A 14,340-nucleotide genomic window follows, 5' to 3' on the forward strand; every position below is an offset into this window, starting at 1 on the left:
TCTTAATCCCCATACTTTCTAATCCATAAAAAACATTAGAACATATTGGAATGCTGCAAGATAGACTATACAATTTGGTCAAATCAAAATTATAAAATATATTACAGTCATTTAAAAATGTCAGTTCTTTTGCTCAAGAGAACTTGCACAACACAATTTACTCCACATGCTTCTATCAGTTACATTGGGATATGGTTGTATAAAAAAGACATGTTTCCTATGAGGTTGATGGCACCTAACCACGAAGTCTTGATGATCACTTAAACTTGGTACATTATAAAAATCAGATGTATAATCATATATTACACTAAAACTTCAGTGTTTATACAAGTCAATTAATACAGGCAAAACAGTTGACACATTAGTAGATGTGAAATGGACTGCATAATCTTTCGTTTCTACCTTGACAGCAGATTCAAGAGACCATAGACACACAGGATAATAAAGATGTTAAGTAATCTGGATTGACATCCCTAGTAACTACAGAAGAAATGGTTGACTCGGATGACATATCAAAACTAGAAAATAAAGGATTGATGTCATCACTACCCAAGATTTTGATTGGCACGAGAATTAACTGTAGTATCAGAAACTGAAAGGGACAATACACTAGTATGCACACATTCACCTGAAGTGATGAAAGGATTGTTGTCATCACTACCCAATATTTTGATTGGCAGATGAGAATTAACTGAAGCATCAAAAACTGAAAGGCACAATACACTGGTATGCACACATTCATCTGACAGTTGGCCTTCAGCAACCAGGTCAAGGCCACTTGAAAGTTGATTTAGATGACCATACTCATTAGGCAAGTCTGACTCCTTATCCTTTAATGATACCAAGTAATCTATAACACTGTCACATGAGTTGTCAAATGTTGTTTTAAAATATTTATCCAATTTAATTTTACTAAGTGGGATAGAAACCAACGTTTCTAGATGCTTAACCTCTGAAAACGTTTGCCTTGCATTACCTATATCAGGCTTTTTGGCCATTTGACTCTTTGTAATGTTCAGATCTAAGCCCATCACAGGTCTTTTTGACGATTCCCCTTGTTGACTCTTACTTTCTGTGTTTCCTTCGTTGACTGCCACTTTCTTTAGCCAGATACAATATGACTATGCATGTTCAGTTTCCCTGTTTCCTGATGATCATTACCTGAAGCTCCCTGCTGTGTGCCTTCACAGAATCATAGCACTTACTAGCAACTTCCAAAAAATCTTTAATTTTTAGCAATTTCACAGCCTTTAATAATGATGGAAGTACATCCCGTGAAATATTAATTTCTCCATGGTACATATATTGAACCATCAACCTTAAGTCATTAAACTTTATCACTAAATGCTACAACAGGATGATTACTTGTTCTCTAAAAATAAGCTGTATAGATGAGAGCTGCTTGCAGACAGAATTACTAGGTGAGCCTTAAGGGTCATTCCTTCACACAACAATGTTACATCCACCAAACTTTCACTAGAAAGTAATTTATCAAAAGCAGTTAATATGTTAGATTTGTGATTGTGCTCTTTCAAGCAAATTATCTGTGATCTTGTTATCACATTCGGTTCTGAACTAGGATTAAAATAATATACACATATTAGGATTCTTTAAAGTACCATGTCTAACTACTTAAACAACTGCAGAAATTGCCAAAATGCTTCATCAAACATATCATTACACAGACAACATTAAGCAATAAAAATACCTAACAAAATTTACATACATTGCTTCAAATAATCATCTCAGTATTGTACACTTATAATCAATAGTTTTCAATTTAACACCCAGTACACATGCTCTGAGAATGGCAAGAATATGCTTAACAACATCACTACCACAATAGTAAGATTAGACTTAACGGCAACAATTCTATACCCATACAATCTTATATCAAATACAAACCAATTATACCAAATAAAAATACCCCACACAAAAATATAAACACATATTTCAAAGAAACTGAGAATCTGCAAATATTGTAGCCTACTATAGTCTCACTTTTCACCAGCACATTCAACTAATGTCATTCTATGACTTGTTCAAGGTTAGTAGAATTCTTCATAGAAATGCCTGAATCTAAAAATAATCTTTCTGATCTGTAACAACTTCTAAATAAACATTAGTTTTCTTCCATCTAATCCTGTGTGAAGGGGTGTCCAAAAGCATGGTGTGGTCTACCAGTCCTGACTTGCCATAATAATAGTAGTGAATGTATTTTTTATGTGCTCCAAAGCAGATGTTAACAGATCTTCCTGTCTGCCCACAGTATGCCAAATCACAAGAAACTCCAAGATATACTAGAGGATGGAGTTTCTCCTTAGGAGAGGGGATCACGGTTGCTAAATTAACATGTGGTTTGAATATGATGTGAAGGCCATGTTTTATGTACTTCGACTATCTTTTCTGATATACCTCTGACATAGTGAATAGGGAAAAGAAATTTTCAGAGGCAGAAATACTCCTCATTCTCACTGCTCATTTCAGTGAGATTTCCATAGATAAATAGTTCTACACATCTAGATGCAACTTTTTTCTTGTTTCTATTTGTGTTACACATTAAGATAATACTATTGTAACAATTGTCAAATGCAATTCTGACTTCTCAGCATCATCAAAACTTGACTTTATAAAGTGCCCTCTACTTTACTAAGTCTCACTGCATGTCTCCTCTGAGTTTTTCTGATGAAAAACCAGGGGAAAAGAAAAGACAGCCAAAGTGTTAATAAAACATGGCCTTTGCACTACATTCAATCCACATGCTAAATTAGCAACACTGATCCACTCTCCTAAGGATAAACTCCATCATCTAGAATAACTTGGAGTGTATGAAGTTTTTTGTGACTGTGACTTGGCATACTATGGGGAGACAGGAAGATCTGTTAAAATCTGACTTGGAGAACATAAAAAATAAGTTCACTACCATTACTGTGGCAAGTCAGCACTGGAAGACCACACCATGCTTTGGACATCCCTTCACACAGGATTGAATGGAAGAAAATCAACGTGCTATTTAGAAGGTGTTAGAGATCATAAAGATTATTTTAGAGTCGTCATTGGCTATGAAGAATTCTCCTAACCTTGAACAAGTATGGTTGCATTAATTTGCCAAAAATTTGGAGACTGTGGTCTTAAGATCAACTCCTACATAGCTGTAATACCTCTTTTTTTACTGTATTATAGGACACCAAATTAAGACTTTAGATATTTTTTTCTGTTACAATTTGAACTGTTTCACTTACTCATTGTTGTGTAAACTATAACATGCTGTTTTGGGCTCTGAAGATGATGGTTTGAAATCCACTGAAATAAGTGGGGTGCTTAAGGATCAAACCTGTATAACTGAGAGGAGACCTCCATAGTCTTTAAAGGAATGCGGAGAACTGACCAAGGCTTCTAACCTAAAGTCCAATCCTCGCCTTCTTACAGTGCACCCTGTTAGGTATCTACCTGGATACTGAACAAACGAGGATGGGCTAGCAATTTGGGATTTAGATGCCTGAATTTTTATTTCCATAAAAAGCTATGACTTTAGTTTTCTCCGATGACATTTCTAGGCCATTGTATAATATTATTTAAATTATAATGATTTCTGCAGTTCTTCTTCAGTCTTTCCAAAGATGATCTGATCATTAGCAAAGAGTAGTGTGTCTATTTTTGTATGTCAATTGATTTGGAAGTCACATGTATTTACTTCTCTCCATTTTTTCATAATATTATCCATATATATGTTGAATATTATGGGTGATAAAGGACAGCCTTGATGGACTCCTCTATTTATTGGTTTCCAAGTGGATATGATATCATTTGCTGGCCTCGTTGGCCACGTGGTTAGTGTATCAGCTTTCCAGCCAAAAAGCTGCGGGTTCGAATCCCACCATGGGCATGGATGTTTGTAATTGTCTGTAAAAATACTAGTGGTGGTGGTGGGAGGTAGATGGCGTTGGTATAGTTGCAGTTCATTGTAGTTGGTGTGTGGAGGCAGAGAGTTGTAGAGTAGGTGCCCTCCCTCGATGAGTCTTTGGACTCCCTGGAGGTGTCATATAATAATAATAATAATAATAATAAATATTGCCTTACTGCTATTTCATTATTATGGTATATGTTTAATAGAGCATTGTATAGTTGGTTTGGAATGAGATATTCCTTTACAGTTTCCCATAGTTTATTTCTCAAAATTTTGTCAAATGCTTTTATATAATCGATGAAAGCTATGTGTGTTTCAATATTGTATTCTCTATTTATTTTATATATATATATATATATATATTTTTTTTTTTTTCGCATAGTCTGGAACCTTTGCACTAGAGGCAAAACATGGAAATTTCTCAGGCCACTTCAATAGACAGGGTGATTATTTCACATCAGATGACAATCAGAAACAACCACTCCCAAGGTGGGATTGGAACCCTGTTGGCTGTAGAGTGGCTAGGTTGACCTAATGACCATGGTGTGGTATTCCAGTACTGACTTGCCACAGTAATGGTAGTGAACGTATTTTTTATATTCTCCAAGTCAGATGTTAACAGATCTTCCTGTCTCCCCATAGTATGCCAAGTCACAGTCACAAGAAACTTCATACACTCCAAGTTATTCTAGATGATGGAGTTTATCCTTAGGAGAGTGGATCAGTGTTGCTAATTTAGCATGTGGATTGAATGTAGTGCAAAGGCCATGTTTTATTAACACTTTGGCTGTCTTTTCTTTTCCCCTGGTTTTTCATCAGAAAAACTCAGAGGAGACATGCAGTGAGACTTAGTAAAGTAGAGGGCACTTTATAAAGTCAAGTTTTGATGATGCTGAGAAGTCAGAATTGCATTTGACAATTGTTACAATAGTATTATCTTAATGTGTAACACAAATAGAAACAAGAAAAAAGTTGCATCTAGATGTGTAGAACTATTTATCTATGGAAATCTCACTGAAATGAGCAGTGAGAATGAGGAGTATTTCTGCTTCTGAGTAAGTTAAATACACTGCCTGATTGTGGTGAATGCAGAAACAGTGATGGAATTTAAAGACAGTTTGGCAATCATTGTTTCTGATTGTTAAGGCTTCCTATAATATGTCATTTAACCCCTTGAAGGTCTGGCAATAATAATAAGATATGGCAGATTTCAATGTATTATAACATCTACAATAGAGACAATGTGTAACAGCTATGAGTAATAAAAGTTGAGTCTTTTTAGCAACTTAAGGTGCAGTATTCCTTCATTTTCTATTTTCACTAAAACTAAATCAATGTGATTCATTTTGAAAGGGAACAAAATGACACATAATGTTTCTTTAGTTAAAGCAAAATTGATGCATCTATCAAAAACAGGATTACAATAGTGTATAATTTGAAAAAAAAAAAAAAATTAATTTAGCAAACATGAAAATATTTGAGTAATGAAAATATTTGCATAATACTCACTTCTAGAAGTTCTCTCAATCTCATATCTGTTTCTTGCTAAAAAAAAGAAAGTAATCATAAATAAATAAATTTGGTGTATGTGAACACACAGTGATCTACTGTTTATCTGACTTTCAAAACAATAGTACGTCAATTAATCAACACTTTTGTATGTCAACCAACTTCTGGTACAGTACCATTTAATTGTACCTACTTTTATCTGACTCTTCAATTATTACAATAGCAAACTGGCTTCCTGCTGTAGCTGGATAAACAGTAGATTACTGTATGCATATGTATGCCCTGTACAAAAACAATGAAATTTAGACTGATGATTTTGATTTAAAACACTTATAATTCTAATGAGTTTTTTTATTTTAAAAAAATCATATAACTAATTCAACATTTAGTTAAGCTTTCAATATTAATTTTTCAGGGTAAGAAAAATATGGCAGATAAATGTGATATGATTTCAGTATAGATATAATCTGCAGATGACATAAAATATAAAAAAAAAAAAAAAAAAATAGCAGTTTTGGGAGACAAATGATTAGCAAAATAGAGGTTTCATTCAACAATAGCAGAAAAGTGACCTAGAAGAAGACAGATATAGGCAGACTGATACAATAAGGAGTAATTTACATCAAAATGTACAAGTATCAAATCAAAGATATGACAAATATTTCGTAGAAAACTGATGATAGAAAATTAAACAAGAAATATTAAATGTGTTGAACTATCAACAACATCTGGCACTACATATTTTGAGGATACACAGAGGGAAATGATGATTATATGGACTAATTATTAATACTATCATACAACAAAAAAATGCAGATAAATTTACTAACATGCAGAGAACACAGTAATTAAGAAAACTCTTCATTATGTTAGTTAATAGTAATATCTTCATATAAGTTAAATAAAAAAGAGTACATGGAGGATCTGAAATAGAAGTGATCCAATTGGTTTTGAATAAGTTAAAAATGAGAATTACACTGAAAATAAAACTTGCCTAAAATTTTATAAAGTCAAGCAGTTTTCTGAGGTTCACTGCTATAATAATAACAGACTTGACATCACAACTATCGAAAAATGATAGGTTTGGATTACTGATATTTCTGTACCCAGTGATACCAACATTAACAACAAAGAACTGGAAAAAATTACTAAATATCGAGATCTGGCAATCGAAGTTGGCTGGCTGTGGCTTACACATGCCAAAGTCCCAATAGTTATCGGTGCACTTGGTGCAATTTCAAAAAAGCTATCCAACTATTTACAAGAATTAAGCATCAACAAAGTGACCCCATATGATCTACAAAAAATGGCATTACTTGGAACAGCGTCCATATTTTGCAACGCTAGTTGACAGACTATTCTTAGATTCTGGGGCAGAATCTGAATTGCTCTGTATCACCAGTCAAATTGTTGTTTGAAAGATATCTTGTTTTGACTGTGTATCAATTATGTGAATAATAATATTGATAAGTGAAACTTATCGAAATGAACCAATAGGAGGCGAAAATATGGGTGCTTTAGCGTTCATGCCACCTATTAGGTTTGGTTAGGGCAACTCATAGTATGGCAGTGGGCGTATTCCCGTAGGATCTCTGGTCAAATTTTGCACAAAACTTCTATAGTTTCTGTAGTCGGCTTTGAAATGATGTTGGATTTAATATCTACTTAATTTGTATAATTTTGCATTGCTGATGTGAAGCCTTTGGCTCTTTATTTTTAATGAATAATAATAATAGGCAACAAAGCAATCACATTTGTGGATAGAAGGAAACTTTAAAACTTGTCATAGCATAAATCCTATAAATATCTAGGAATTCTTGAAGCAAATGACATTTTAGGTTCAGAAGTCAAAAAGAAAACATTGTGTGAATATCTGAAAAGAGAAAGGTTCTTAAATCCAAGCTGAATGGGGCAACACTGTAACAACAATCAATACATGGGCCATTCCTGTAATCAGATACACAGCAGGGATAATTAACTGGATGCAAGATGATTTAGGTGCACTTCATTGTAAAACATGAAAATTAATGACAGTGAATTGTGCCTTTCACCCACGCAATGATGTGGATCAGTTATACATAGCCAGGAAAAGTGGAGGATATGGTCTTTTGCAAGTGAAGCAAACAGTAGAAGAAGAAGAAGAAAAGCAAGTATTGAATGATTACATCAAGGAAAGCACAGAAAATAAGTTAATTGAAGCTTACAAAGAAAAAAGAAGTGAATGTAGAAGATTCAAAAAAAGGCAATACAAGAAGAATGAAATGGCAAAAAAAGATCAGAAGGTTGGAAAAATAAAGCACTCCAAGGTCAATATTGAATGATACTGAAGGTAAAGTTGGGAGTCACTTAACTTGGCAATGGCTTCAGCAGAGTAGCATCAAGAATGAGACAGAAAGTCTGATACTGCTACTCAACAACAAGCACTACAAACGAATGCAATAAAGTGAATTGAAAAGATCTGTAATGACAGGAAATGCTGACTGTGCAGAAATAAAGAGATAGTGGACCATCTAATTAGTTCTTGCAACAAGATTGCCCATACAGACAACAAACAAAGGCAGGATTGGGTGGCAAAAGCTGTACACTGGAGCTTTTGGTTTCCCAACTTGCAAAATCCCGGGGGAACACACAGTTGAAAAAGTTAGGGAATATGAAAATGCCAAGATATTATGGGATTTTAAAATTGAGACAGATAGACAGACATCTTGAACATAATATGCCAGACCTCACTGTAGTCAACAACATGTGCAGTTTATTAATGTGGCAATACCAGTGAGTAGAAGAAAAGTGAAAAAAAATTGACCAAGTATAGAGTTCTGGAGATTGAAATTCAATGACTTTGGAGCAAGAAAGCAACAACAGTTCCAATTGTAATAAGAGTGCTAGAAGCAAAACCAACATTTATGAAACATCTGGAAAAGTTGAGCTTCCTAGATATAACACCATATCAACTCCAGAAAACTGCACTTTTAGGGACATCCTACATTTTACAACAATATCCAATTGATTCCTGGTCCTTGGATAAGGCCAAACATTGGACTCATTTGCCAGTCAACGATTTCATTATTCTATTTCATTTTATTTCTATTTCATTCTATTTCATCATTTCATTTTCATATTTCATTATTACTTTAATAAAAGTGGCGGGTATGGCTATTAGTCATACTGTAGTAAGCATATGAACTGAATGACTTTAGGTTCATGTACCACTAAAAAGAACTGAACGTCTTTAGGTTCTTCAGACATGGGTGAATGCAAGTACTAAGAGAGTCCTACCTGCTCAAGATGGGAGGCAGGTTAGTTTTACCATACTGATGACTAGTCGTTGAGATCTGCTCAGTACGAGAAGAACCGCAGGTTCGGACACTTGATACATGTGCTTGGTCGAGTGACCAATGGTGTGAAGCTACCATCCGTGGGATTATGACTGAATGCCTCTAAGTCAGAATCCCATCTAGCCACTGCAACGATAAAATTTGTTGCCTCGCGTGTTAAAAGACAGCACTAACCGGAGTTGCTTTCATACTGTCACGATACGATCACTCTAGCGATGAGGCCACTATAATGGAAGCATCAAGGCAGCTGTTGAGACTATGTGGCAACTGCTTCTTACGCCGCACCATTCAAGTGTGACGTGCAGGCACCAAATAGTCCACAGATGACCTAGGTACTGGTCTGGGTGTCGTGCTTAGAAGAGCAGCCACCATATACTGCGATCTATTGAGACTTATCCTCTGTGTTGAGCATGATAAAATTGAACTTCGTATTTAAAAGAAGGATGTGTAAGAAAGTTTTGAAATGAATCAAATTTGAACAGCTATCAGATGTGAAATGTAGACTCAAATGCACAGACATTATTCAAGAAAAACTGAAAGAGTTTGAAAAGAGTTTTAAGGGATAGAGTTGCTTTGGTCAATATGTTGAGACCTCAGATTGTAGGCATTAATGAGACCTGGCGATAAGAAGCACACATAATATACTAACTGGTATTGAATGTAAAGGATACAGTATTTTTTGGAGGGATAGACAGGATAGGAGAGGGCATGCTGTTAATGATATTGGATGACTTGAATCCAGTTAATGTTGAGAATATGATTGTAATACTAGTAACAGTTTTTCAAGTGGCAGTGAGTATACAGTGCGTATGAAGCCATCAGGTGTGAGGTGGGATCTAACAAGATCAAATACATAGTAGGATGCTGTTACAAACCTAGTGGAACGGTTGTCAAAGATGAAGAAATGCATCACCAAATGAAGATGATGGGTGTGAAAAGAGTAATCATAACAGGGTACTTTAGTTATCTGAACACTGATTTGGTAGCAGTAAAATCTCACGAGAAGAATGAAACTGAGTTTATTGACCTGTTGCAAGACAACTTCCTCAAGCAGCTTGTGAGAGAAGGAACTTGAGGTCAAAAGTGTCAGGGGGTGTTTCATTTAAAGATGTAACTAATCTCCCTATGTTTGGCAACACTGATCATGCGGTACTCACTTGGGAAGTGGCTAAGTTTACAAATGTTCCATTCAGAAAAGGTTACATGCTGAACTAGAAAGCAGGAAATTATGACCAACTGAGGAGTATACTGAGTTCAGGGCAATTTTATCAGTTACTGGAAGGGAAGGATATCAACAGTGCATGGGAAGCATTTAAAAAATACTTAAATGATGTAATATCAGAATGCATCCTGAACGTTTGAAGAATAAACTGGTTAGGAATCAAATGAATGTATTCAAGCAAGGGATTCGTAAAAAAAGGATGATATGGAAGGAATATCACATGCATAAGGATGATGTCTGTTATGAAAATTATAAGCAGTAGGCCAGAAGGGTCACAACTGTTGTACGGAAATCTAAGTGTCTCAGTATGAAAAGAAACTGACTCTAAAAGCAAAAGGTAATCCCAAGGAATTCTAACAATATGCTGCAAGTAAAAGAAAGGATGAACATGAAAGAATAATCCTACTGAATGGTGTGAGGGTCACAGATGCAGAAGTGGTTGTTCAACTAATGAATGTCCATTTTGCTAAACGTTATCAACCTGGTGTAAGCAACACTGAGTTCACTGCTACTTCTTCATTGGATAAAGAAACTCAGGCATATGAGAAGAACGTATTAGAGCTGTTACACATACTGAATACGAATTCAGCAATAAGGACACATGGGATATTAGCATAGGTGCTAAAAGAATGTTCAGCTGAAATGGTTATTCCTTTGACCAGGCTATATACCATATTTTTCGGTCGATAAGACGCACCCCAAATTTATGAGACGATTTTTAGAAAAAAATATTTTATTATATAAAGATATTTACAAATTCTTATTTAATTTTTATTTATTGTTACAATCGTTTGTATTAGAAATATTCAGTTCATCTTCACTCTCGGTACTATCACTCGTCTCGTTAATGTCACCGTTCGTATTACTTTCGTCTGAACTATTGTTGTCACTCCCTTCAAAATCTGTGTCATCTTCGGTACCATCCATTGCATTACTTATCCCACATTTCTTAAATCACTTTATAATCATCTCTTCTTTCACAGCTTCCCATGAATTTTTCACCCAGGTATATACTTCTGAAATTGTTGGCCGTTTCATACGTCCTGTTGCTGTAACATTGTAACATCGTGATTTGGCTTTGCCATCCATTTGTTCCACTCTTCCCGCATAAAATTTTTGAATGGCTTATTAATAGATCCATCCAAACGTTGTAATTGACTTGTAAGGCCTCCAGGAATGACAGCTAATTCTGTATTCATTTCTTTTAGAAGCTTCTTGGTTGATTCTGTTTTATGCGCTCTGAATTGATCCCACACTAACATCGCACGCTTTTTAAACAACGCACCTGGACGTTTTGCCCATATTTTTTGTATCCATAATTTCATTCCTGTTTCGTCTATCCACCCTTTATCTTGAATGTGAATAATAATGCCACAAGGAATTTCATCTCTTGGTAACGTTTTCCTCTTGAAGATTAACATGGGGGGTAGTTATGTTCCGTCCACGCAACAAGCTAAAACTACAGTGTAGTGAGTTTTTTCATGACCTGTTATTTTGATCACTATTGATTTGGTGCCTTTTGAATCTACTGTCCGATTTGAAGGAACATCAAAAGTTAGAGGCACTTCATCCATGTTCACAATTTGATTAAGCTCAAAGTTAAATTTCCTTCTCACTGATATCACAAATCCATGGAATTCTATAATTTTAGCTTCATAGTCAGCTGGCATTTTGTGGGGTAGAGTGGTTTTTGTACGCATGCATAACCCGTGTCTTTTCATAAATCTAAAGCACCAAGACAGTGATCCGGTAAAATCTAAAATTCCATTAGCAGTTAACCATCGTTTCGCTTCAAAAATTATCATTTTCGTAAAAACAGATATTCCCATGTTTCAATGATTTGTTATTACCCAATTTTTCATTTGTACTTCTATATTCTGGCCATTTTTCTAGGTGCAAACAGAATGTTTTCTTGTGTTTACATAGCAGTTTTAATTGTTCCTCTTGTTTTCTCCACTCGCAAACCATTTTTTCTGTTGGTGGTGGATCAAAAGGTCTTTCTGCTGCTCTGTTTCCATATTGTTTTGCATAATTTATAACATTTAATTTATAACTCAAATTATATGAAAGTCTTTTTTTGTTTTACACTCATTTTTTCTAATTTTAAGATAAAAATTTTAACGACTTATAAAAAATAATTCAAATAAACTGTACAAAAGCGTATATGTTTACACACTAATGACTACTGACGCTCTAAATCGGTGATTCACCCGCATGCAGCGAGATAACTTAGGTACCTACCTTCGGTGATGTACTTACTAATTTTATTAACATATTGCACCAGTAATTGAACTTCGCTAACAGCTTCGGTACAGTGTAAAGATTCATATTTTAATGTTACCTTCGGACCATAAGACGCACCCCAATTTTCATTCGATTTTTCTATGTAAAAAGGTGCATCTTATGGTCCGAAAAATACGGTAATTTAAGTCTCAGAACAGGAAAGATTCTGCGGGAGTGGAAAAAATGTATGGTAATCCCATTGCACAAGGGTGGTGCAAAGACCGATGTATCCAACTACCAACCAATCAGTATCTCAAGAGTGCTGGTGGTAGGGAAAATTTTGGAAAAGTTGGTTAGGGCTCGCATTGAAATGGGTTGACAGAGAGTGTTTATTTTGTAACAAACAGCATGGGTTTACTAAAGGAAAGTCATGTTTTAGCAACCTGTTCACATCCTATAATAATGTTACCATTGACAACTGGACAACGGATGGATACGCCATGATACTTTTGGATTTTGCTAAGGGCATTTGAAAACTGTTGCATAAACTGGAAAATATGGGTTTGGATTATAGAATATTAGCATGGATAAGAGGATGGCTGACTGACAGATATCAAAAAGTGGTATATGGAGGTCCGAGTCTGCAAAGTTTAAGTAACAAGTGGTGTACCACAAGGATCAGTGCTTGGTCCACTGTTATTCAATCTGTACATTAATGATATTAGGAAGGATTTGACAAGCGACATACAGCTATTTACTGATGATGCAAAGATAGGTAGAGTAATCAGGAATGCGGTTGATTGTGGGCATGAGAAAAATGGATGTCAGTTCAATATTAGTAAATAAAATTCATGCATTTTGGCATGATTAGATATCCAATGGCATATTATATTGGTGAAATTATGCTAGAAGAAAATGATCAGGCTAGGAATCTTGGAGTGTTAACAGATAGGAAGTTGAAGTTCGGTGGCTATGTAGAAAAGATTGCAAAAATAACTCAAAAGATAATTTGCAATGCTGAAACGAACGTTCAAATGTAAAGATAAGAATGTCATTTTGCCTCTTTACAAGGCTTTGATAAGTCCTCACTTGGACTATTGTGCCATTGTCATTCTGATCCATTGGTGAGTGTTAAACATGATATCAGGATTGTGGAATACTAACTATGAAGACAGGTTGAAAATTTGTAGGACACTAGCAAACAAGAGAAAGAGTGGTGATATGATTCAGACTTACAAACTTTTCAAAGGGTCATATAGGATTTTAGTTGATGGAATTTTTTATTTTATGGGAGCTGAGAATGAATGCTGCTCTGCAGGGGATGAGATCTACATTTTTCGCTCATAGAGTGGTGTGTGATTGGAACAGATTGCCATTGGTTGTTGTGTGTGCAAGCAGTGTGAATGAATTCAAGAACAAGTATGATAGCTGGTGCATGTAGTATGTATCCACACTCGATGAGTCCATGATCCTGTAAGAGTCTCTCTTAATTATGATAATAATAAAAACAAGAACCAAGTGGAGATTCACTGGCAAATCCTAAAGAAAAGTTTCATTGATTCAGCCAGAGAGATATGTGGTGAGGTAATCTGCAAGGATAAAAAAAATCAGAACTGCATGGCGGACTCAGGAAATTAAAGTGGAAGTAAAGAAAAAGAAGAAAGCATATTGAAAGTTCCTGGCAAGTAAGTCAACTTGAGCTTTTAGGGAATACAGAGAAAAATGTAAGAAAGCAAAGCAGTGTGTAATTAGTTAAACAAAAGTCATGGGATGAGACTTTGTTAAGAACATAGAAAATAAATATCAGGAAGGTGGTAAAATATTCTCGAGGATATTGAAAAAGCTCAGAAATAGAGGAAAGAGTACAGTAAAATGAATTCGAGATAATAAAGGGGATATGAAAACTTGAAGAAAGATAAAGATATTCTTGATGTATGGATTAATTACTTCGAGAGATTTCTAAATTAAAAAAAGGAGCAGTGACAGAATGGTGGTAGAAAACACTCAACAGGAATGAAATCTGGAATATACATTTACATTTGAAGTAGAAACAGCTATCAAAACCAGAAATGTGGAAAGGTAGCTGGAGTAGATGATTTTCGACCAGAAATATTAAAATATGGAGGTATAAAAGAATTATAGTG

At 35.0% G+C, this 14,340-nt stretch overlaps 1 protein-coding gene across 1 annotated transcript in view; it reads right to left on the reverse strand.

Annotated features, from left to right (window-relative positions):
* Positions 1-14,340, reverse strand: part of Vps50 (vacuolar protein sorting 50) — a 664,618-nt gene that overhangs the window by 444,205 nt on the left and 206,073 nt on the right. Inside the window, exon 7 of the mRNA XM_090411754.1 lies at positions 5,417-5,452. Coding sequence (XP_090267880.1) covers positions 5,417-5,452 — 36 coding nt within the window. The remainder of the gene's footprint in view (positions 1-5,416; positions 5,453-14,340) is intronic.

This window comes from Typopeltis vanoorti, chromosome 22 (assembly GCF_054136105.1).
Source record: "Typopeltis vanoorti isolate ZY-2024b chromosome 22, IOZ_Tvanoo_1.0, whole genome shotgun sequence".
NCBI lineage: Eukaryota > Metazoa > Arthropoda > Arachnida > Uropygi > Thelyphonidae > Typopeltis > Typopeltis vanoorti.